Source organism: Eschscholzia californica, unplaced genomic scaffold, assembly GCF_041429995.1.
Source record: "Eschscholzia californica isolate CP2 unplaced genomic scaffold, dmEscCali1.0.p SCAF_2, whole genome shotgun sequence".
Taxonomy (NCBI): Eukaryota; Viridiplantae; Streptophyta; class Magnoliopsida; order Ranunculales; family Papaveraceae; genus Eschscholzia; species Eschscholzia californica.
Genome location: NW_028238309.1, coordinates 32622875 through 32644355, shown reverse-complemented (window position 1 = coordinate 32644355; position 21481 = coordinate 32622875). Strand labels below are relative to the sequence as shown.

At 36.7% G+C, this 21481-nt stretch overlaps 2 protein-coding genes across 5 annotated transcripts in view; one reads left to right on the top strand and one right to left on the bottom strand.

Moving 5' to 3' along the window:
- Positions 1–196: 196 nt before the first annotated feature.
- Positions 197–21481, bottom strand: part of LOC147557441 (uncharacterized) — a 108529-nt gene continuing 87244 nt past the window's right edge. The window contains exon 3 of the mRNA XM_086658293.1: positions 197–4024. Within this exon, the coding sequence (XP_086514419.1) occupies positions 1375–2925 (1551 nt within the window). The 5' untranslated portion in view covers positions 2926–4024 and the 3' untranslated portion in view covers positions 197–1374. The remainder of the gene's footprint in view (positions 4025–21481) is intronic.
- On the top strand, positions 8546–13708 carry LOC147557443 (uncharacterized). Of its 4 annotated transcripts, XM_086664049.1 has the most exons (6): positions 8546–8677; positions 9573–9939; positions 11218–12778; positions 12852–12942; positions 13054–13206; positions 13289–13708. In XM_086664049.1, exons 3-5 carry the CDS (start codon positions 11574–11576, stop codon positions 13168–13170), a joined length of 1413 nt encoding a protein of 470 aa, XP_086520175.1. In that variant the 5' UTR covers positions 8546–8677; positions 9573–9939; positions 11218–11573; the 3' UTR covers positions 13171–13206; positions 13289–13708. The 4 variants fall into 4 exon arrangements, 3 of the variants coding, with proteins under 3 accessions (XP_086520175.1, XP_086520174.1, XP_086520176.1); XM_086664050.1 differs by having other exon boundaries at positions 8648–9939; XR_015235249.1 differs by having other exon boundaries at positions 8556–12778; positions 13058–13206.

Below are 21481 nucleotides of genomic sequence, written 5' to 3'. Positions count from 1 at the left end.
GGTTAGCGGATACTAGAGATGGATGACGATGGTGGATTCCCGAGAATGTTGACTTCTTCATGATAGAACCTCTCAAGCACTTCCACATTTGTTTCTTGCTCGAATACTTATTCATGAACATACACACAAACACACATATATACAATCACATCACTCACACAAAAGAGCTAACATGCTCAAACATAACATAAACAACTTTATTCATCATTCATTTTCTTCTTCTTTTTTTTCATCACTTTTTTTCGCTTTTTCACTTTTTTTTTTTCTATTTCATAACACAAATACAATCAACCAAAACAAAATACAACACACAAAACTCTATTCTTGCAATCAACTTTTCATTTCATACTTGCTTTGACATTCTTCATTCTTTCTTCTCATGTCTTCATTCTCGGGATATAAGATGATGGATGGTGATGGAGTATTCGCCTTCCTCTAGTTGACACTCTTATTGGGTTTCATGGACTACAAGGGCAAGGTTAATTCGCTATCCTAATGTCACTCCTAGTGGCTAAGAAAGTTGAGCACACGAGATCAAACGAGCTCTTTTGATAGTTACGAGGTTGAGTAGCTCTTCATTCTACTCGGAGTTAGCGCGGAAGAGTACACTCGAAGGACAATTTAGGCTTTGAGCTCTCACATGGGTTAAGTCTCCACTAATGACTACTCTAGGTTTCTTAGAGATGTTACTTCTTCACTAAGATGTTACTCCCATAGCATAACACAAACACTCAAGGACTCGACTTTCATGCAAAGACCATTAGCAATCACAAAACTCATCAACTCGACACATATCCATCAACATTCTTAAAACTATCACTATAATCACATGCAAATCTACTCAAAATGTTCAAAAAATTTCAAAATTTGGCTAATTTGAACCCTTTTGTCTTTGAAACCCATGGTCATGCATTGGTTATGGTCATATCCCGCATCCCCAAACTTAAAACTAACATTGTCCTCAATGTTCTAAGCATACACTCACCAAAAGACAAAGAGGCACATCAATTTAAAGAGAAGAGTGGAGAGATATTACCATAACCGAAGGAGATAAAAATGGATACTACCAAGGCTCATGTATAAAGAGGTTCCAAGTTGATGCCAAGCTCGCGCCATCCCCAAACTTGGAACAAACCATGCCTTAGAAGTAAAACATATAAGAAATGCTCTTAAAATATCCAAAAATATAATGAGAATGAAGCACAAAAGAAGACATGACCATATAAAGTCTACCACTAACGCGGGTATAGACGATTGCATCGAGCTATGCAATTAGCCTTTGATTCTCTTGTTTTCACACAAGAGCACGAGTTATGTCTCGTGGAGGGTTTCCAGAGATGATACCCACAAACATCAAAGGCCAATCTTAGTCGGCTAACGATCATATAGTAAAAGCCGGAAGATTTGGGGGTCAACCCAAAGAAAGCTATATAGAAATGCTAAAAGTCTCACAATAATATCGAACCATATAAGTGCACGTGAGACTAAAAGCGAAAAGAGACCATCCCCAAACTTAGTGGATGCACGGTCCACTAAGTACGCATAAATGCTAGGGGCGACGACTAAAAAGTCGTCAAAAGGGTCGACATATAAGGGAAGCGGGAGGAGGTCAGTCCGAGGCAAATAATCAAACTCAAGCTTAGTGGATAAAACATCCACTAAGTCCCTAGACATGCTAGGAAAGACATCCGAAGTGTCCCATAAGGGGTCAACAACCGAGTCTGAGATCACGTGGAAGGTCGAACTAGACTCTAAGGGTAAGGCAATAGGCTCGGGGACCAAGTCAAGGTCCATAAGTTCCTTAGGTAAGTAATCCAACAAGCTATCCGCTATCTCTTCAACTACTATGTTATCGACATCCTTAAAGGCATCGGGAGCCTCAAAGTTGGTTGCAACACCTTCACTTCTACATAACTCATCCAAGTAATCACAAGTGCTAAAAATTGGAAAGTTCAACATTGTGCGATTCCCAAGTTTGCTCGTAGAGCTATCATCCCGAACATCAAAATCTAGTTTAGGTTGATCAAGGTCAGATGACAATGGTTGAGGGAGTGAGCAACAAGGGTCATCGGTCAATTCATGCTCTATGGGTCTATCAGGAGCTTCTTCGACATTTAACTTAAGACTAGAGTCAAGTGTATTACCCTCACCATCATTCATAGTCTCCTCTTGAGTTTGGGGTGCGCAAACCTCTTCCTCGTCGATGATAGGCTTCGACTCAATTCTATCAACAATTTTGAGAATCCATTCCGTGATCTCTTTGATTTCTCGATTGAATCTAGTTTGGTACTCTAAAATTGCTTGGAGAGTATCTTCAGACATCTCCTCGTAATAAGGCACATGAGTATAACTAGAAGAAGACTCTCGCGGAACACGGATCATGGGACAATACTCGGTCAAATGGTCTAAGCTCGCACAAATAGCACAAACCGGGTTAATGGTCTCCAAGGTCCTTTCTTCACTACCTTCATGTATATACATAGACTCGACTCTTTGAGTCGAATCATCGACTCGGGAATTGTCATCCCTAAGTGAACCGTTCATATATGCTTGTCGATAGTCACGAAGACTTCGACGTGGTCGATCAATACTAATAGAACTACGGTCCTCATCAAATGACAAATTCATACATGAAGGTGTGGTCATCCCAAATTCTTGTCGATAGTCTCGAAGACTCTTACGGGGTTGATTATCCTCATGCTCATAATCCCTAAAACCATGTTCATGACGAGTCTGACCGACTCCATACATCCGTCGATATTCACCCATGGTTATCCTAGGTCGGTCAGGCTCAACTCGCCTATTCCTATCACTAGTCGGAACATTCCTATGTAAATTTGTGTAGTCCTGATGACTTGTAGATGGTCGACTAGTGTTGGAAAGGGTTCGCATAAGGTCATTCTCATCAAATGACCAACTTGCCATGATCTCACAATGTTCAAGGATACTAACACACACTCGCAAAATGAGAACAAACACTTATAGACTAACAATCACACACAAGTAAAAAGGAAGAGATAGAATGTGATACTATCGAGTGCTCCTTTAGTTTCGTTCGTCTTTCTTCTTAGGCTTCTCGAATCCTTCCTTTTCCTTCGCCTTTATGTCACTTTTGGCTCTTTTCTATAAACCGGTACCTAAAAATAAATGAAATTAAGAAAGTACAAAATAAAATAAAGACGTCTAAGAAGCAAATAACACTAAACTAATGAACAAAACAACCAACGCTATCCTAACTACTAAACCTATCCCCGGCAGCGGCGCCAAAAACTTGATGCACCCGAAAAGGTTACACACCCAAGCGGAGGTATCAAGTAGTAATCCGGCAAAGCCGGGATCGATCCAAGGATAGGAAGGTAGCTAGGATATCGAAGGGTCTTATCCCTCGGTCTAGATATTACAAGCTAATTTAGACTAAAAAGGAAAAGTACAAAGGTAAACGAGGGTTTTGATCGAATAAGGTGATAAGAGAATAAAGCAAACAAGTAAAATAAACTAAACTAAACAATAAAAGTAAACGGACGAGAGAGATTCGAGAGAAGAGTCGAAGGAACAAGAGTCGGGAGACGGTAAGACTCGATTCGGGCAACAAATAAGTGAGAGAGGTGTCGAAGTCCGGGAATCCATAATGATAAACCTACGACTATGTGTAGTCCGATTTAATGTGTCGAAGTACAATCGATGTTCGACTCCTAAAGTAGATGTCTCTAAGTACTACGTATATCCGGAGATCATACTTAGTCAAACAAACGTCTAAATCGGTTAATCCCGAGTCATCGAAAGTGTCGTCTAGTCGCCTAACTATGTGAAGTGCATGACAAGACACATGAAATTATGACTTAGACTACGATCGATATCGAATACTTCGTTTCGTCTATTAACTATGCGAAGTGCTTGACAAGACACATGAAAATACGATCAAAACGATAATCGAATCAAATGAACATCAATTTATAATCGAAACATGAAATCATATTAAACATAATCACGAATTCATCACATTTCATCTCATATAATCGACACACTAAAGTTAGCTAAACATGGTGATTGAATAAGAAATCGAAAGAAAATGATGAGAGAATCTCCCTTTTCCGATAAGGCGCATGGCTAGGTTCGTCGGAAAATATGAGTCTTTAAGGTGCAGCCGATCTCCCCTTAGCAAATTCTGGGTTCCCCATAGCGACCACCATCATCTTCTCCATTTAGAACACAACCTCCATTAAAGCTAAACCCTAGCTTTCTCTCTCTAGCAATCTTCAACCAAAATCAAATCAAACCACATGGGAAGCTAGATCAAGACATGGGGAGTAAAAGCCCTAAGGTTTCGGATCAAAAAGGTTACCGGAAAACTCATATAAATCCGGCCAAAGAAGTGAAGATTCCGGCCAAATATCATATAGATCCGGCCAAAAGGCTTAGGTCCGGCCTTGTGCGCGCCTGCAGATGCGTCCCGGAGCATGGGAAGCTTCCCGTGGACGCGTCCTTGCTGCTGTGGAAGCTTCCCGTGGACGCGTCCTTGCTCCGGTCGCTGCTGCAGGTCGCTCCGGTAGCTGCTGCAGGTCGCGGCTGCTGCTGCTTGGACGCGTCCCGTGCTCCACCTTCTAAGATGCAGCTCGGGCTGTTGATGAGTGCTGTCCCGAGCTGCTGTCCCATGCCTATCCTTCCATGGCTGCCCGAGCTCTTGTAGTGCCGGCCTTGCTTGGCCGGCCTAGCTTGGCCGGCCAAGCTAAGGCCGGCTACTCCTACCTCCTTCTTCTCTCTTTTCCTCTCTTTCTTCAAGCTCTTCTTTTGGTGATGAAGAACCCTAGCCCCTTGCCTCCTTTTCTCTCTTTCTAACTCCGTCCTTTCTTTCCCAAGCTTGAAGATAAAATGAAGAAGAAGATGAATAGTAACCCTTTGACCCCTTACTCTAACTTGAGTCAAAACCCTAGACTTAGTCAAACTTGACTAAGTCTTTAGACCACAAATGGGTGCCTATAAAATCTCTACCCAATTCTTCTTCTCTTAATATTTCTTGCTTGGACTTGGTTTTGGGCTTTGATTTAGAAACCAAGAGAGTGCCTCCATCCTTGTCTCTACATCTTCAAATTCTTACAAAGGACTAGAATACCCTCGGACTTCTTTCTTCCACATCTTCCCCGTCCAAACTCCGAATTGAATACCGTTTTCACCGTCGGACTCGTCATTGACTATATTTGTCATTTGATTTGATTGAAGTCTTTTTCTCTCATTTTCGGCACATGAAATGATAGTGATAATTCGCTCCTTTTATTCCGAATCACATGCTTAACTCCAAAATAAGTACCTAACATGAAAAACACATAAAATATTATTGATAACACTCAAAAAGGAATAATTCGTCTAAGTTAGGCTCTCCAAATGTGACATTTTAGTGTCACATCATTCTGCAGTTAGATTTTGTTTAAGAAGGTCATTGCAGGCTAGCATGGTAGGACAAAACTTGATAGTGTGTCCTGTTAGACCGCTAGAGATACAGATCTCGGTAACTTTTCAATCTTAAGATTAACTGCAATAATTTTGGTGTTAGAGAGGTTTAAGTCGACTCTCGGAGTAAAAGGTTTCTTAAGACTAAGATCAATCCGGATTCTCCCAAATAAGGACCATTTAACAACATCTTCTTTAGTAGTAGGGACAATGGTTCCTAGTGGTCCTGCCAATCGTTTACTATGGTACTATTAAGATGACTAGGAGGAAGACCATGCATCTTAACCCAAAACCAAGCCGATTCAAAAGTATGATCCCCCGGCATAACATCCTGACGACATTTTTGCAAGACAATCAATTCCTCCTGAATAACCCAAGGAGAACTCTCCAAAGCAATATCAAGTTCCGCTGCTGTCATGAACTTAATAAGAAAGACATTGTCTTTAACTTCGGATACATTGAATCTGTTAGGACCATGAATGACTCTCGATAATCTGGTCGAAGCCTGGTTAAGATCAATTTTTTTGTCGCTTTGAAACCATCATATCACTCCATTTTTCACAATGTCCAACGCCCACTGATTCACATCTTCCCCTTCTATCACAATGGGAGGAGGTTCATCGGTTGTTAACGCGACAAACTGCTGTATAAATTGATTACTCGGTTCAGCCATATGAGCAAAGAAAAGAGGGATGAATAGAAAGGAAATTAGATAGGAAAACAGAAATAGATCAGAATAAGGAAGGAAAGTAGAAGAAAACCAATAAAACTCCTATAGAGCGACAAAGTAGGAACTCCCGGCTATAAACAACCTGAATTCGAGAAATTAGGAAGAGTACTTCTGAAATAAACCCAAAGTACACCTTTTTGTTTTTTATTGCAAGTTTTGTTTTTTTTTGAAAACCCAAAAAGTTCATATGATCTTTCAAAAAAAAAAAAAAAAATTCATATGATTTGTTCACGATTTTTTTTTTTGTTTTTTTTGAGATCCTATTAAACTGAAAGATTACAAGATAGTCCCGACATAGATAGAGAAATACTAGTGAGATCTAAAAGGTAATCAAGTTAACAACTAAGGTTTAAATTGTTAATACGCGAATCAGAGGGGTTGAGAAGTAGCGATATCATGGGCCATTTCGTTTGGTGACCTTCGACAGAACCCGATTGTTGTGTGATGTGAGGATAGCATCCCACGTAATGTCATCAAGGAATCTTGTAGTCCCCACGGGGCAGAGCTCATGTCGTACGAAGAAATCCGACGATTGTAGACGAGTCTACTTATAATAAATATTGGTTGAACCTTAATCCTTCTCCTAGTTCTCTGTTAACAATTTACGCGCCCCTCCTAATGGGATTGCAATCGTAAAGGGGTTGGTTTTATAGAGCATGAAAAGCTCTTTAAAGAGCAAAAAAAAAAAAAAAATTTATTATTTTTTTATTTATCTCTAATTATATTTTTGGTATTTACGGATTAAATAAGGGTTAAAATGAAATTTTCAAAGACTTAACTGAAAATAAAGTTCATTTTTGTTCATCTTCAAACCCTATCATCATCCACCACAACCACCAACAACCACCCCTATAATCATCTAGCACAAACATTATTAATGGAGGAAATTAACTTGATGAAGCTTCATTAATTGAGGACTTCAATATTTCAAGAAACTTCATTATTGGAAGAGCTTGAAGTTCATGAATCCTCATTAAAGGAGGAGTTAACAATCATGAGCTATCAAGAATCACTTGACTCATGAAAATAATATTCTAAGTGGAAAATGTCTTTTCTAGAGGTAATAACAAAAAAAATAGTGATTTTCCTAAAGAAAATTTAGATTTCTAAGGTAAAATTAATTTTTTCACTTTTGTCAGCGATCCAAAATTTCGGCCAGTTAATGCTTAAAACTATGAAGTTTTTCGGCCACAAATTAATCCAAAATTTACGGCTAATAGTGTCATTTTTCACATAAAATTTTGGTGAAAGCCACCGTTTTTCTCTTTTGTAACATTTTTATATAATTAATTTTAAATTTTGGGGAAGACTATGAAGCATGTAAGACTAATTTGTAAATAACTTATAAATTACATGACAAAAAACACAAGGAATTGCTTAAAATTTTGCTACAAAGAAATAAATAAAAATCGGTCACAATGAACAACAACGAAAAAGACGGAAAATAAACGAAAAAAACGATTAATTTTCGGCAACAAAGGATGAGAAAGTTTGTTTCAGGTCTCAAAGTTGTCTCCTACAAAGAGACCATTAAAGATCTTTTATGAAAATTCTGTTGAATTTTTCTTCTCTAAAAACAAAAAGAGTGGAAGCAAAAGTAAGCATATCAACATAACGTACCTACTTGTCAGAGATATAGTTAAGGAACATGTGGTGGCCATTGAGCATATTAGTACTAAGTTAATGATTGCAAGTCCCATGACTAAATCGTTGTCGACACAAGTGTTCTTAGATCATGTGGAGCGTATGAGTCTTTGTTAACTTATGTAATGTTTGATATGTAATATCTTTGACTAATTTAAGGTATTTGGTTATTTTAAATACTTAAATGGTTATATTTGTGCACATGAAGAATAATCATCTTATATCCAATATGATATTAAAGGAGAACCTGCGTAATTTTGTCTGAAACTACTCATTCAGAAGTTATGCTCATCAAGTTAGTTAGAGAACATAATGCATTGTAATACATAAAATTAAGCATTCACTTATTAGAATGACACCTTTATGATCCGTGTGATATGTTCTTTAGTTGAGAATGAGTGGTATCCCCAAAAATCTGTGATTGTATGGCCATACCGATCGCCAACACCCTATGTGTTTATGATATCTACCATGTGGGCCAAGTGGGAGAATGTTGGACACGTCTCTTTATTGGAGGTTAAGGGTGGTCCACATTCCTAATATCGCTATTAAATTGATTTTGGTCAATTATTGATATAAATTTCGTAAGTACGTTGGGTAGTGGTTTCCATATTCATTGGAAATAAAGACTTGGGGAGATAAAGTTGGTTACAATAACCAACTCCTACACACTTCTTTGATGGAAAAGAAGTGGGAATAGTTACATTAACTGGAGGTACCTAACCCCTTATATTTTATTGTTTGTGTCTCTCCATCATTAACAAAACAATTTACAAAGGGAATTGGGGTTTGAAGATTTTCAGTATTCTACCTTTTTCTTTATATTCCACTTTATCGCTTAATCAACAATAGCTGGAGGTACGTACTTCTGCATCTATTTAAAGTAGAATTTTGAACAAGGATGCGTAATCAGATGCTCCACCTCTTAATCTTAAAAACATAATGATTTTTGTGCCATGATTCTTAAGGATGTGAGACTTAATGACTTAAAATCTCTTATAATCTTATCTTGTGGAAGTTTTCATATTCAACCCATGATTCATATACAGTTTGTGACGAGTTATTTGTGGTTCGGGAAAGATACACAAAAAGAAGGTTGAATTGCTTTGGGTTATTTTCTCTAAGAATCGTTTTCTAATATTTTTTCGGTAAACAAAGAAAAACAAGAAGAAGAAACTGATTAGCCGAGTTCGGAACTCGTTGCACCACTTGATCGGGAGGTTGACTAAGGGCCGACGAAGGTTTTCCTCGAACACGACTCGATACCTCACAATATGTGAAACAAGTGTGGGTCACATTCTTATAACTGACTTCGGGCCTCCATAATTTCATGGTCAGCCTTGTATATAATGGCGTGTGTTTTATGCAAAAGTTAAGATAATCTAATAGAAACTTATTCAAAAGATTATTTTAAGCATATATTTGTTTATCAGCTTTATGTTAAGTGAATATTATTTTCTAAATTTGACAGTTAAAATAAGAAGACTAAGAAAAAATTTTAAAAAATTGAGTATGGTAATTTTTTTAAGACAAACATAACATTTATTGATTAGGATATTGGGTTACATAGATGTTATGATGGGATAGAGAACAACTAGGAATACAGTTGGTTATACTTAGACCATTTTTCCTAGTGCTAATTGCGACTGAGTTCGCATTACAGTTAGCCTTTCTATTTACATAAACAAAAGTAATCTTTTCAAAATAGGAGGATAGATTCTTGATATTCTTCATAACATGTTTTGTCGTCCAGTGTATAGTGTTTGGCAATCCATTCAAAAGTTCGTGATCAACTGAGTCTCCTTCCAAGATGAGTTGCTTTACTCCATGCTTGATAGCCCATAAAACTCCCTGCAGGGCTGCCTTGCCTTCTCTTTCATCTACTGACCTGGAGGTGGTGAAGGTTGACTCTTTGGTTTCTGAGTTTCCTGTATAATCCGAAACAACAATTGCCAGAGATGATGTAGAGTTTTAGAGATAAAAGATACATCATAATAGATCTTAATGGAGCCTTCAGAGGGGCAGTCCAGTGTTGCATATTTGAACTTAGAAGGAGGGGTACTGTCTAAGCAGTGCTGTTTGTGATTGGATGCACTCCTGAATGTTGTGAATTGAGTATGGTAATGAATATTATTAAGATTAAATAGGAAAATGGTTGAGTTTGAAGGAGTTTCGTATTTGAATGCTTCATTTGATGTTAGTATTGCTTTTGTAATTGGTTGATTCAATTGACCTAGATTTTGAAGGAATTTAGCATTTGACTATTTACAAATTACAATACTCTAAAGAAGGAATGTTTGTCAAAAAGTTATTTGTTGATGCTAAGTATTAAATATTTTATGTATCATTTACTTTTGTATTGTTTTTAAATTTTTATTCAAGTTTAATTTTCACCGTTCCGGATGCACGGGCTACACCTACGACAAAATTAATGTTTTCTAATGGTGATTAGGATCCACATGTAGCCTTCTCCGTTGAGTAGGATGCGTCCAAGTAAATGTGGTTGTCCAAATTCACATGTTTGAAGTAACCCTTTAGCCTCATTTAAAACTCATTCTTGTACAAAACGCTTTGATTTACCCCTACACCACCAGACATTCTCTCTCCATTCCCACCTCCCATAACAATCCAGTTGCCCTCTTTCTCTCCCCAACTATCTTTCTCTCTCAATTCTGACAATTGAACAAACCGATTGTCTTGAGGCAGCTTCCACCTCCCTCCACAACCTCTCTCTTCATCCTCGAGGTTTTACCTCAAGCTTAGGGTTAAAAAAGTACTAATAAATTCTTATTTGAATACTTTGGATGGGAATGAAGAGAAGAAATGTTTGCTGCATATGGTGGACTTCCATGAATTTAATCTTCTATCGAGATGATAATTTACGACTTAATAGAATCGTTGGATTGTTAATTTTAATGTTATTTTATTTAGGGATATTCTGCGAAAGGGGCAAAGTAATGTTCCAAGTGATGACTTTGGAACACAAATTTGAATTTTTTTGAGTTTGGGGCATTGACTAACTTTGACTGTTAAAAACCATCTTAAAAAGGACCCTTGACGTTGTCATTTATTACAGATCTGCCATTACCGTCATCTCACGTGGATGGAGATCAATATCCGTCATGTATATGTGTTCCCCACAAAATACCTCTAATTGCCCCACATAATACTGAAAAAGAAAAACCTAAAACCACTCTAATTTCCTACTACTGTGCACGAAGGAGTGGGGGGCTTAGTTTTGCTTATGAAGCTTTCTTCCACTTTTGCCACGACGAAGTTGTCAAATCTACAGGTTCATGTTTAATTGGCTTCATAATCATCACTCTATTTATTTATTCTTCTGAGTTGTGTCATAATGAATAATTTTGGAGTTGTGTATCATGTCTTCTTCTATATAGGATGTCAAGGCCTGGATATAAAGAGAACTTGCCCACTAATAGAAATCTGGCAGACTTCCTTTCAGAGGATGAATTGGACTGGATTCCAATCGTTAATGCTGTGAATAACCTTGAAGAACGCTTAGGATTGCCTCCAACCTTTGTAGGAACTTCGAAGAACCTTTGTATAGATTCATTAGATCCAGAAGAGGGTTATCATTCTACTCCAGCTTCAGAAGGAGAAGATTATATTCCAAGTGGACATGAGGATGTAGTTGGAGAGTTTATTGTTCTGCATATCTGATAGACAAACTTTCAGGCTAAGGACTGGTAATTTTGCACACACTTGTAGGTCAGTGCCTGACCTTGTGAATCCCATGGCGAGTAGCAAATGGGTCGCTCCCAAAATCCTTGAGGACATCCGAGACGATCCTAATAAAATGCCGAAAGACATTAAAAAATTTGAATTGCGTAAGTTTCAGACAAGGATATCTTATTGGACAGCTTGGCACGCGAAGCATAAATGCCTTGAGATTATAATGGGTAACTACGAAGAGTCCTATAGGCTAGCACCTGAGTTGTGTATGCAGATTTTGAAGTCTAATCCAGGGAGTATTGCTACATGTAGTAGGGATGATAGGACTAGTCAATTTAAATCATTGTGCATTGCGTACAAGGAAAGTTTAGATGGGTTTATTAGTGGGTGTAGGCCAATTTTAGCTATCGATGGGTGCTTTCTAAAGGGCAAGTATGGGGGAATGTGTCTGAGTATCATGTCTCTTGATGCCAATAATGGGTTGTTTCCTATTGCAATTTATATTTGCAGGAACGAGTGCAAGGAAAGTTGGACATCCTTCCTTAGGACTGTAGCTTGGCATTTGATGCTTCATCCGAAGCTATTGGCAATCATTTCAGATAGGCAGAAGGGATTGATAGATGCTGTTAGTAATGTATTTTGTAATGTTAATCATTTTCATCGATTTTGTTTCAGACACATGTATAAGAACTTCAAGAAATCTCATCCTGGATCAAATCTGGAAAACATTGCTTGGAAGGCTGCTAGATCCTATAGTAAAGTCGACTGCAAATTTTGGTTGGAGAAATTAGAACACACTAAGAAAGAAGCGAAGGTATGGATGGATAGAGAAAATATATCTCACTGGGCACGGTCACACTTTGATACCACATCAAAGTGTGAACATATCACTAATAACTTCTCTGAATCATTTAATGCTTGGATAGTTGAACCAAGATTCCGACCGCTATGTAAGTTTGTGGAACACTTTCAGACTATGGTTATGAAGTTGTTGTACGAGAGAAAAATGAAAGCTCGAGAGTGGGAGGTCACGTCATTGGTTCCTCGAGTGAATGCGATATTGGATGATCACACAGAGAAGTATCACTTATATAATTGTGAGCCATCAACAACAACTAAATGGCAAGTAAGAGATATGAAAGAGATGGCATGGAAAATTGATATACTTGAAAAGACTTGTTCATGTTGTGTTTGGCAGATTACAGGTATTCCTTGCATCCACGCTATGGCAGTGCTAATACCACTGAGAGTACCTAACTTGAATAGGTACGCATGTTAGATATAAATCATTTTACTTTTTTTTTTCTTTGTAGATACTAATAATTCATTAATTTTCTAGCTACGTCGATCCATGTCACCTAGTAAGTGCTTATATGAGGTCTTACAATGGGCACATCGAACCATTTGACCATGAGACAGAATGGAATGAGGTATAACTTACCCCCATAATTATAATTATTTTTCTCTCTCTCAATGTATGTCTAACTTATTATTGTGTTTGGTACCATAGCCTTTATATGTAGTGAAACCACCTGCAATAGTCAGACCTGCAGGAAGACCAAAGACTCAGAGAAGGAAAGAAAAAGATGAACAAAATGGTGTACATCGAGACCGGAGAATGTGCGGGAAATGCCACCAGTATGGTCATAATAGATTAACTTGTAAAGGTGCACCAGTTGGAACTCAGACTACTGGTAAATTTCTTTTTCTCTATGATTGATATTTACTTAAAGTGTGTGTGTATGTATGTGAATAATTCATATATTTCACGTACAGGAGATCGTCTCTACAATGGACCACACATTAGAAGAGGAAAAGGTGGCATAGGAAAAGGGAGAGTTGGACTAACTAAGGAGTTACATGTATCCAACGCGTCCAAAAGTACCACATGTAATAAGAAGTGATCCCAAAGTTAGTAATCAATCAAGGTGGATGCAACCATAATTTGCTGAGAAAATTGTTATTATCGATGATTAAACTAGATTAGTAGCTCTTACATTTTTTGATATTTTGGATAACATAAAGATGCTTAACAGATTCAAAGTTTGTTATTTTTTTGGACGAGCTAAGTTACTAAGCTCGTCACTTTGATTTAAGTGTTTACGGTTGTATTTGACAAAATTAAATTTCTAGGTGGATGAATGAATGTGAACAAAGTGTTGGAAACATTTATATAAATATTTCAATATTTCTGAACCCAGGTTATGTTCATGTTTATCAACTGATGAATGCCCATATGGATAAATCATGTAGTTTATAAAAGTTTTTATGAAAAGAATTAGATTTCCATTAGTTTAAACGTGGACTTTTTCTATAAAAAGTTATGGTCGTAACAGTATGAGTTAATTCCGACGGTTTGATGCAAAATAATGTGAGTCGTCAATGAGGTAATGGAAAATTAACGGTAACATCTGTTAGTCTATTAACTTTGGATGGAAAGTTAAGTTAAAAGTTAGTTTTTGTTATCTTCGGATGGAAAATTAAGTCAAAGTTAGTCAATGCCCCAAACTAAAAAAATTCAAATTTGTGCTCCAAAGTCATCACTTGGAACATTACTTTGCCCCTTTCGCAAAATATCCCTTTTATTTAAACTCAAAATTGATTTAATAATTAAGTTATTAGAGAGTTAAGTTAGTGGGAAGTTATTTTCTTTAGTTGATTAAGTTAGTGGGTTAATGGATGAGTTAGTGGAATCATGTTAGTAGTGGTCTTAGTTAGTGGGTAGAATTTGGGTCTATAAATAGATCGGTCTTTGTAGTTTATTTTCATCAAATCAAGTCAAGTAATTCAATTCAAGTTAAATATCTTCTTTATTCTTCTTTGTTTGTGCAAGTACTTTTTGATTTTCAACATTTGGTATCCGAGCTAGAATTATTTTGTGATTACTAACCGAATTACAAAATGAATGGATCAATCCAACCTCAGCTTCCGCGATTTTGTGGGAAAATTTTTGATCAATGGTGTATCCAAATGAAAGCATTGTTTAGCTTCCAGGAAATTTGGGAGGTTGTCGAATTTGGGTATGTAGAACCAGTTGATCAGGTAGCACATGAAGCTCTCTCTCAGGTCCAAAAAGATAGTTTGAGAGAGAACAGAAAGAAGGATAAGAAGGCAATGTTCTTTCTCTATCAAGCTGTTGATGAGATTGTCTTTGAGAAAATCTCAAGAGCCGAAACAGCTAAAGAAGTGTGGAATTTGTTGCAAAGATCCTACAAGGGTGATGAGAAGGTAAAAAATGTAAGGTTGCAGACTTTATGAGGTGAATTCGAATCTCTTAATATGATTAACTCTGAAAGTATTTCTGATTATTTTTCTAGAGTTCAGTCTATTGTTAATCAATTGCGGGTTAATGGTGAAAAGTTAACTGATCTACGTGTTATTGAGAAAATCATGAGATCATTGACAGGTCGTTTTGACTATGTTGTCGCTGCAATTGAGGAAGGAAAAGACCTCTCAACTATGTCAGTTGAAGGTTTGATGAGTTCATTATGTTAACATGAACATAGGATGAACCAGAGAGTTGCTACAGGGTCTCGGGAACAAGCTTTTCAAAGCAAAGTGAATCTGTTTGCTGCATATGGTGGTTCTAGTAGTGAAGCACCTACCGACAAAAAGGCAGAAATCCATGGTAAGTAATCCAAAAAAATTGGAAGGTATGAAAAATCTAAAGTTAGATGTTTTAGTTGCAAAAAAATGGGTCCTTATAAATCAGATTGTAGAGTTAAACTTTCCAAAAAATATTCTGAGCATCCTAACTTTGTTCAAGATGAGGTAGAAGAGGAAGAAACTCTTTTATTAGCCTGCAGAATCGATGAAGATGATTATTTGGATGAAGGTTCAGATGAAGATTCGGGTGAAGATTTAGAAGAAGAAAGTGAAACATTTTTATTAGCCTGCAGTCTTAATGAAGATGATCATTCAGACAAATGGTACTTAGATACAGGGTGCAGTAACCATATGAGTGGTAAGGAAAAATTATTTCACCAATTAGATGAATCAAAACGTGGAAAAGTGAAATTTGGAAATAAATCCAAAGTATCAATTATGGGTAAAGGTAATATTGTTATATCTTTGAAAGATGGTTCATATGATTATATATCTAATGTCTATTATGTTCCTAGTTTGCATTGGAATGTACTGAGTTTGGGACAGCTTTCTGAGGAAGGAATCAAGATAACAATTGATAAAGGGATTTGCAAACTAGAGAACAAGGATAATGAGATCGTTCCTATGGTGAAAATGACAAAAAATCGTATGTTTCCATTATCTTTACAAACTCCGTTACATTTTTCTTTTAATCCAATTGTTATGGATGTAAGTTGGTTATGGCACTTTCGTTTTGGTCATCTTAACTTTAATAGTTTAAAGTTATTGGCTCAGAAAAAAATGGTTACTGAATTACCCGTATTAGATAATTCTAATAGTTTTTGTGAGGGTTGTGTTCTCGGAAAGCAACACAGGGATCCTTTTCCAGTGGGAAAATCTGGCAGAGCTACAAAGCAGTTGGAATTGGTGCACTATGATATTTGTGGTCCTATTGAGGTGGAATCAAGTGGAGGTAATAGGTATTTTATTACTTTCATTGATGATTACAGCAAAAAAATCTGGGTTTATTTTTTGAAACAGAAGTCAGAGGCATTTGAAGTATTCAAGGAGTTTAAAATCTTTGTTGAGAAGCAAAGTGGATATTTTTTTAAGGTACTCAGAACAGATAGAGGTGGTGAATATACGTCTAACCAATTTTCTGATTTTTGTAAGGAATAGGGAATTAAACATCAGCTAACTGTAAGTTACTCACCTCAACAAAATGAAATTTCAGAAAGGAAAAATAGGAAAATTGTTGAGATGGCAAGGAGTATGATTAAAGGTAAGAACTTACCCAAATTTTTATGGGCAGAAGCTGTTGCTTGTTCTGCTTATGTTTTGAACAGGTCTCCTACCAAAAGTGTTTTGCCTATAACACCTGAAGAGGCATGGAGTGGTTTTAAACCAAATTTGGAAGGGTTAAGAGTATTTGGGTGTGTTGCGTATGCCCATGTACCAGATCGGAGAAGAAAGAAATTTGATGAAAAAAGTGAAAAGTGTATTTTTGTTGGTTACAGTACTATTAGTAAGGGATATAAATTGTTTAATCCAAAACAAACAAAGTTATTGTAAGCAGAGATGTGAAATTTATTGAAGATGAAGTGTGGGATTGGTCAGTTGAAGAAAAACAACAAATGGGCATTAATATTGATACTCATACAGTAGCTTCAGATTCTCAATTAATTGAGAATACACCAATTTCTCCTGATACTCATGATACTTCAAATTTAGAATTGCGTCCCAGTTCATCTCGTAGTCGAGTCATGCCATCAAGGTTTGATGACTATGTTGTAACCAATGATAATGATGATTCTGAGAAAGATTTTGCAAGTTTTGCAAGTTTTGCAGATTGTGATCCTATCACTTTTGAAGTAGTAAAAAATGTGGGGTGGATTTCAGCTATGGATGATGAAATTCATTCCATTGAAAAAAATGATACTTGGGAGTTAATTTCTCTTCCTGCAGGAAAGAAATCCATTGGGATGAAATGGGTTTTCAAAACCAAGTATAAACCAGATGGTCAAGTAGACAGATTGAAAGCGAGATTAGTGGTGAAAGGGTACAAACAAAAACCAGGTATTGATTATTATGAAGTTTTTGCACCTGACGTAAGACTTGATATTATTCGTATAGTTATTGCTTTGGCTGCCCAAAATAAGTGGAAATTACATCAAATGGATGTAAAATCTGCTTTTTTAAATGGGGTACTTGAGGAGGAAGTCTACATTGATCAACCTCCTGGTTATGTTAAAAGAGGTCAGGAAGAAAAAGTTTTAAGGTTGAAAAAGGCTCTTTATGGATTGAAACAGGCACCGAGGGCTTGGTACACTCGTATTGATACATATTTTCTAGAAAGTGGTTTCGAAAAATGTCCTTATTGTTGGGTATTTTTTTAAAAACTGGAAATGGAGGGAAGTTGATGTTGGAAATGAAGGGATGCATCACTTTGTTTTGGCATGCACGGCCAGACTTGGTGAATGGGTATAATACCCACTTGATGGATGCAAGCTTCCATCAAATAGACACATCCCATGTGAATGGATATATATCCATTAAGAGGGCATCTCTTGATGCCTTATAAATAAGTTGCTCACCACACCCACAATACATACATACATATAATCCAACGAAATTCTCTGACTTTCCCTTGCTCTCATTTTTCTAGTTTTTTTTTTGTTTTTGTTATATACAGAGAAGATAATTTTGGGTTTTCATATTATAAGTTATATCGAATTTCGGAGACTAGTCTTTTGGCATTATCAGTTTATTCTCGGAGTGTTCTTGATCTTGGTCAAAGCGTACATACTTTGAACCGAGATAGTTGTAAAGACTTCATCGTATCCTGAAGGCATAATTCCATACCCGTTGTGTACTCGTGGTTTTACCAGAAGGGGGCGAATTACTGTCTAAAAGAATCGATATAATCGAGCTTTGAAGTTTCGTGTACAACATCATATCATTTTCTGTTTTCCATTCAAGATGGTGTATCGGGAGACCGTCTTAATAAGAAAGGGTTTAAGATGGTGCATGAGTCTGATAAATTTGTATTGTCCAAAAGGGGCACGTTTGTTGGTCAGGGGTACTCTTGTAACAAAATGATTAAGTTGAATCTAATTAATAATAATTCTTCGGTTTACATTGTTGATTCCGTTAATTTATGGCATGGTAGATTAGGTCATGTTAATTATGGTTCTCTTAGAAATATGGAAAAATTAGGCTTAATTTCTAATTGTGATTTTTATTCTACTAGTAAATGCCATGTTTGTATTCAAGCTAAAATATTTCGAAAATCCCATAAATCTATTGCTAGGAATTCTAATTTGCTTGACATAATTCATAGTGATGTGGGTGATTTAAAAATCACATAACTAGAGGTGGAAACAAATATTATGTAACCTTCATTGACGATTGTTCTAGATATACTTACGTATATCTAATGAAAAGTAAAGATGAGGTCTTTGAAAAATTCATAATATTTAAAGCGGAAGTTGAAAATCAACTTGGTCTTAAGATTAAAATTTTAAGATCTGACAGAGGTGGTGAATACTATCCAAATGAATTTATTAAATTCTGCCAAACACATGGAATTGTTCGCCAAGTCACTGCACCTTACACTCCTCAGCAAAATGGTATTGCAGAGAGGAAAAATAGGACTATGATTGAGATGGTCAATGCAATGTTAATTAGTTCTGACTTACCATTATCTTTATGGGGTGAAGCATTATTATCAGCATGTTATATTTTGAATAGGATTTCCTTAAAGAATAAAAATGTGACTCCCTTTGAACTATGGTTTAAAAGAAAACCTAATTTTAGTAGATTAAAAGTTTGGGGCTGCCTTGCATATGTTAGGAAACCAGACCCTAAGAGACCGAAATTAGGTGTTAGAGCCTACAAGTGTGCTTTTATAGGTTATTCGCATAATAGTGTGACATATCGATTCTTAAATCTAGACACTTTTGAAATTATAGAATCTGTAGACGTAGAATGTTTTGAGAACTTGACGAGATCTAGTGCTAATAATCATAATTTAGTAGATCCCATAAATTTTTCTAATTCTAAGTCTACCACTGTTGACACTAATATGAATGAACATCCAAAGTCTCGTGAACCTCCTGAATTAGAACAAAGGAGAGGTAAGAGGGCTAGAACTGAACGTTCATTTGGTCCTGACTTCATCACTTATCTCATAGAAGGTGATAGAAGTGAAGTAACAGACGTTTCAAAGTTTGTTTTGAATATTGATAATGATCCGATTAGCTTTTCTGAAGCTATGAATTCGAGAGATTCTAGTTTCTGGAAAGAAGCTATAAATGATGAAATGAATTCTATCTTATCAAACCAAACTTGGGTATTGTCTGATTTACCTCCTGGGGCTAAACCTATAGGATGTAGATGGATATTTAAGAAGAAGTTAAATCCTGATGGTTCCATAAATAAGTTTAAAGCAAGATTAGTTGCTAAAGGCTTTAAACAGAGGCATGGTATTGATTATTTCGATACTTATGCACCAGTGGCACGTATCTCCTCAATTCGTGTGTTGATTGCCCTTGCCTCAGTTCACCATTTAGTTATTCATCAAATGGATGTGAAAACGGTGTTTCTAAATGGTGACTTAGAGGAGGAAGTTTATATGGAACAACCTGAAGGATTTATTTCTCCAGGCCAAGAAAAGAAAGTTTGCAAGTTGGTAAAATCTCTTTATGGTCTGAAGCAAGCGCCTAAGCAGTGGCATGAAAAGTTTGATATAAAGGATCTTGGGGTGGCTGATGTTATCTTAGGAATTAAAATTCTAAGAAAGGATAATGTATTGGCTTTAAGTCAAACACATTACATCGAGAAAATTCTGAAAAGGTATGATCTCTTTGATCATAAACCAGCTCCAACTCCAATTGACCCCAGTATTAAATTACTGAAGAATACTGGTCGTGCTCAAGCTCAAGTTGAGTATGCTAGTGTTATAGGTAGTCTAATGTATGCGATGCACTGCACTAGACCTGACATAGCCTACGCTGTCAGTGTATTGTGTCGATTTACTAGTAATCCAGGACCAGAGCATTGGAAAGCTATTTCTAGAGTGCTAAGTTACCTGAAGGGAACCATGGATTATGGTTTACATTTTAAAGGAGACCCCGCTGTATTAGAAGGATATAGTGATGGCAGCTGGAATAGTATTGAGACAAAGTCAAAATCTACCACTGGATGGATTTTCACTTTAGGTGGTGCTGCTGTGTCTTAGGGATCCAAGAAGCAAACCGTAATTTCTGATTCAACTATGTTGTCAGAATTAATTGCATTAGCAGATGCAAGCAAGGAAGCGGAATGGCTTAGAAATCTGCTAGAAGAAATCCCTATATGGAAGAAGCCATCTTCGTCGGTCATGATAAATTGTGACAATCATGCGACACTTTATAACGTTGCAAATAAGACCTACAATGGAAAGTCGAGGCACGTGAGTCTCAGACATCAATTTGTGAGACAATTACTCAAGAGAGGAGTAATTGCAGTCGACTATGTAGAAACAAAGAAAAACTTAACGGACCCATTGACTAAAGGACTTCCTAAAGTAATGGTCTCGGTTAAGAATAAAGAAATGGGACTCAGGTCTGTGAATGAAGGTTGATCGCCTTTAATGGAAACCTGACTTATGTCTTGAAATAGATAGGCAAAGTTCAACGGGTATCAACAAGTTAAAGCTTTCGCGATTATGGAATACTAGCATTTTATATTTTTCCCGTTTCTGATCTAGTATTGGTTTTCTGCAAGACAAAGGATGGATAATAAATCCTTAATAAGTCCTAATTTTTTAAGTGGTGCCTTGCGGAATCACCTCAAGTGGACTTACCTAAGTGAGTGTGGAGATCAGGTCGTCTCCTAAGAAAATAAGACCGTTTTCGAAGAAGATTCATGAAAGGGATATTGCACATGGCCATTAACGTGCGGAGTATGAACACTCTGATTCACCGAAACAAGTATGTGCGACGGCTCCGGTTTCATCACTAAAGGATTCTGGGTTCAAGATACGTTCACCATAGCATTTTGATAAAGCTTTGAGTTGTTTGCACTAAGTGAAGGTTCAAATCCATAAGATACCTATCATGTATGTACAAGTTTTTACGATAATGCCAAAATTATTTGTTTTATTTTGATTTGTTTTTTTTAATTTTTTCTCCGTTTCGCTATATTACTTTATACTTGCAATATTTAAAAAAAATGGTGGGGGAATGTTGGGTATTTTTTTAAAACTGGAAATGGAGGGAAGTTGATGTTGGAAATGAAGGGATGCATCACTTTGTTTTGGCATGCACGGCCAGACTTGGTGAATGGGTATAATACCCACTTGATGGATGCAAGCTTCCATCAAATAGACACATCCCATGTGAA

Excerpts from the sequence above, each read along its gene's own strand:
- LOC147557443 (XM_086664048.1), top strand. The coding sequence starts at position 11,574 with ATGGCGAGTAGCAAATGGGTCGCTCCCAAAATCCTTGAGGACATCCGA. Across the intron at positions 12,779-12,851 it reads AGAGTACCTAACTTGAATAG|CTACGTCGATCCATGTCACC; the intron begins GTACGCATGTTA and ends TTAATTTTCTAG. Across the intron at positions 12,943-13,022 it reads ATGAGACAGAATGGAATGAG|CCTTTATATGTAGTGAAACC; the intron begins GTATAACTTACC and ends TTGGTACCATAG.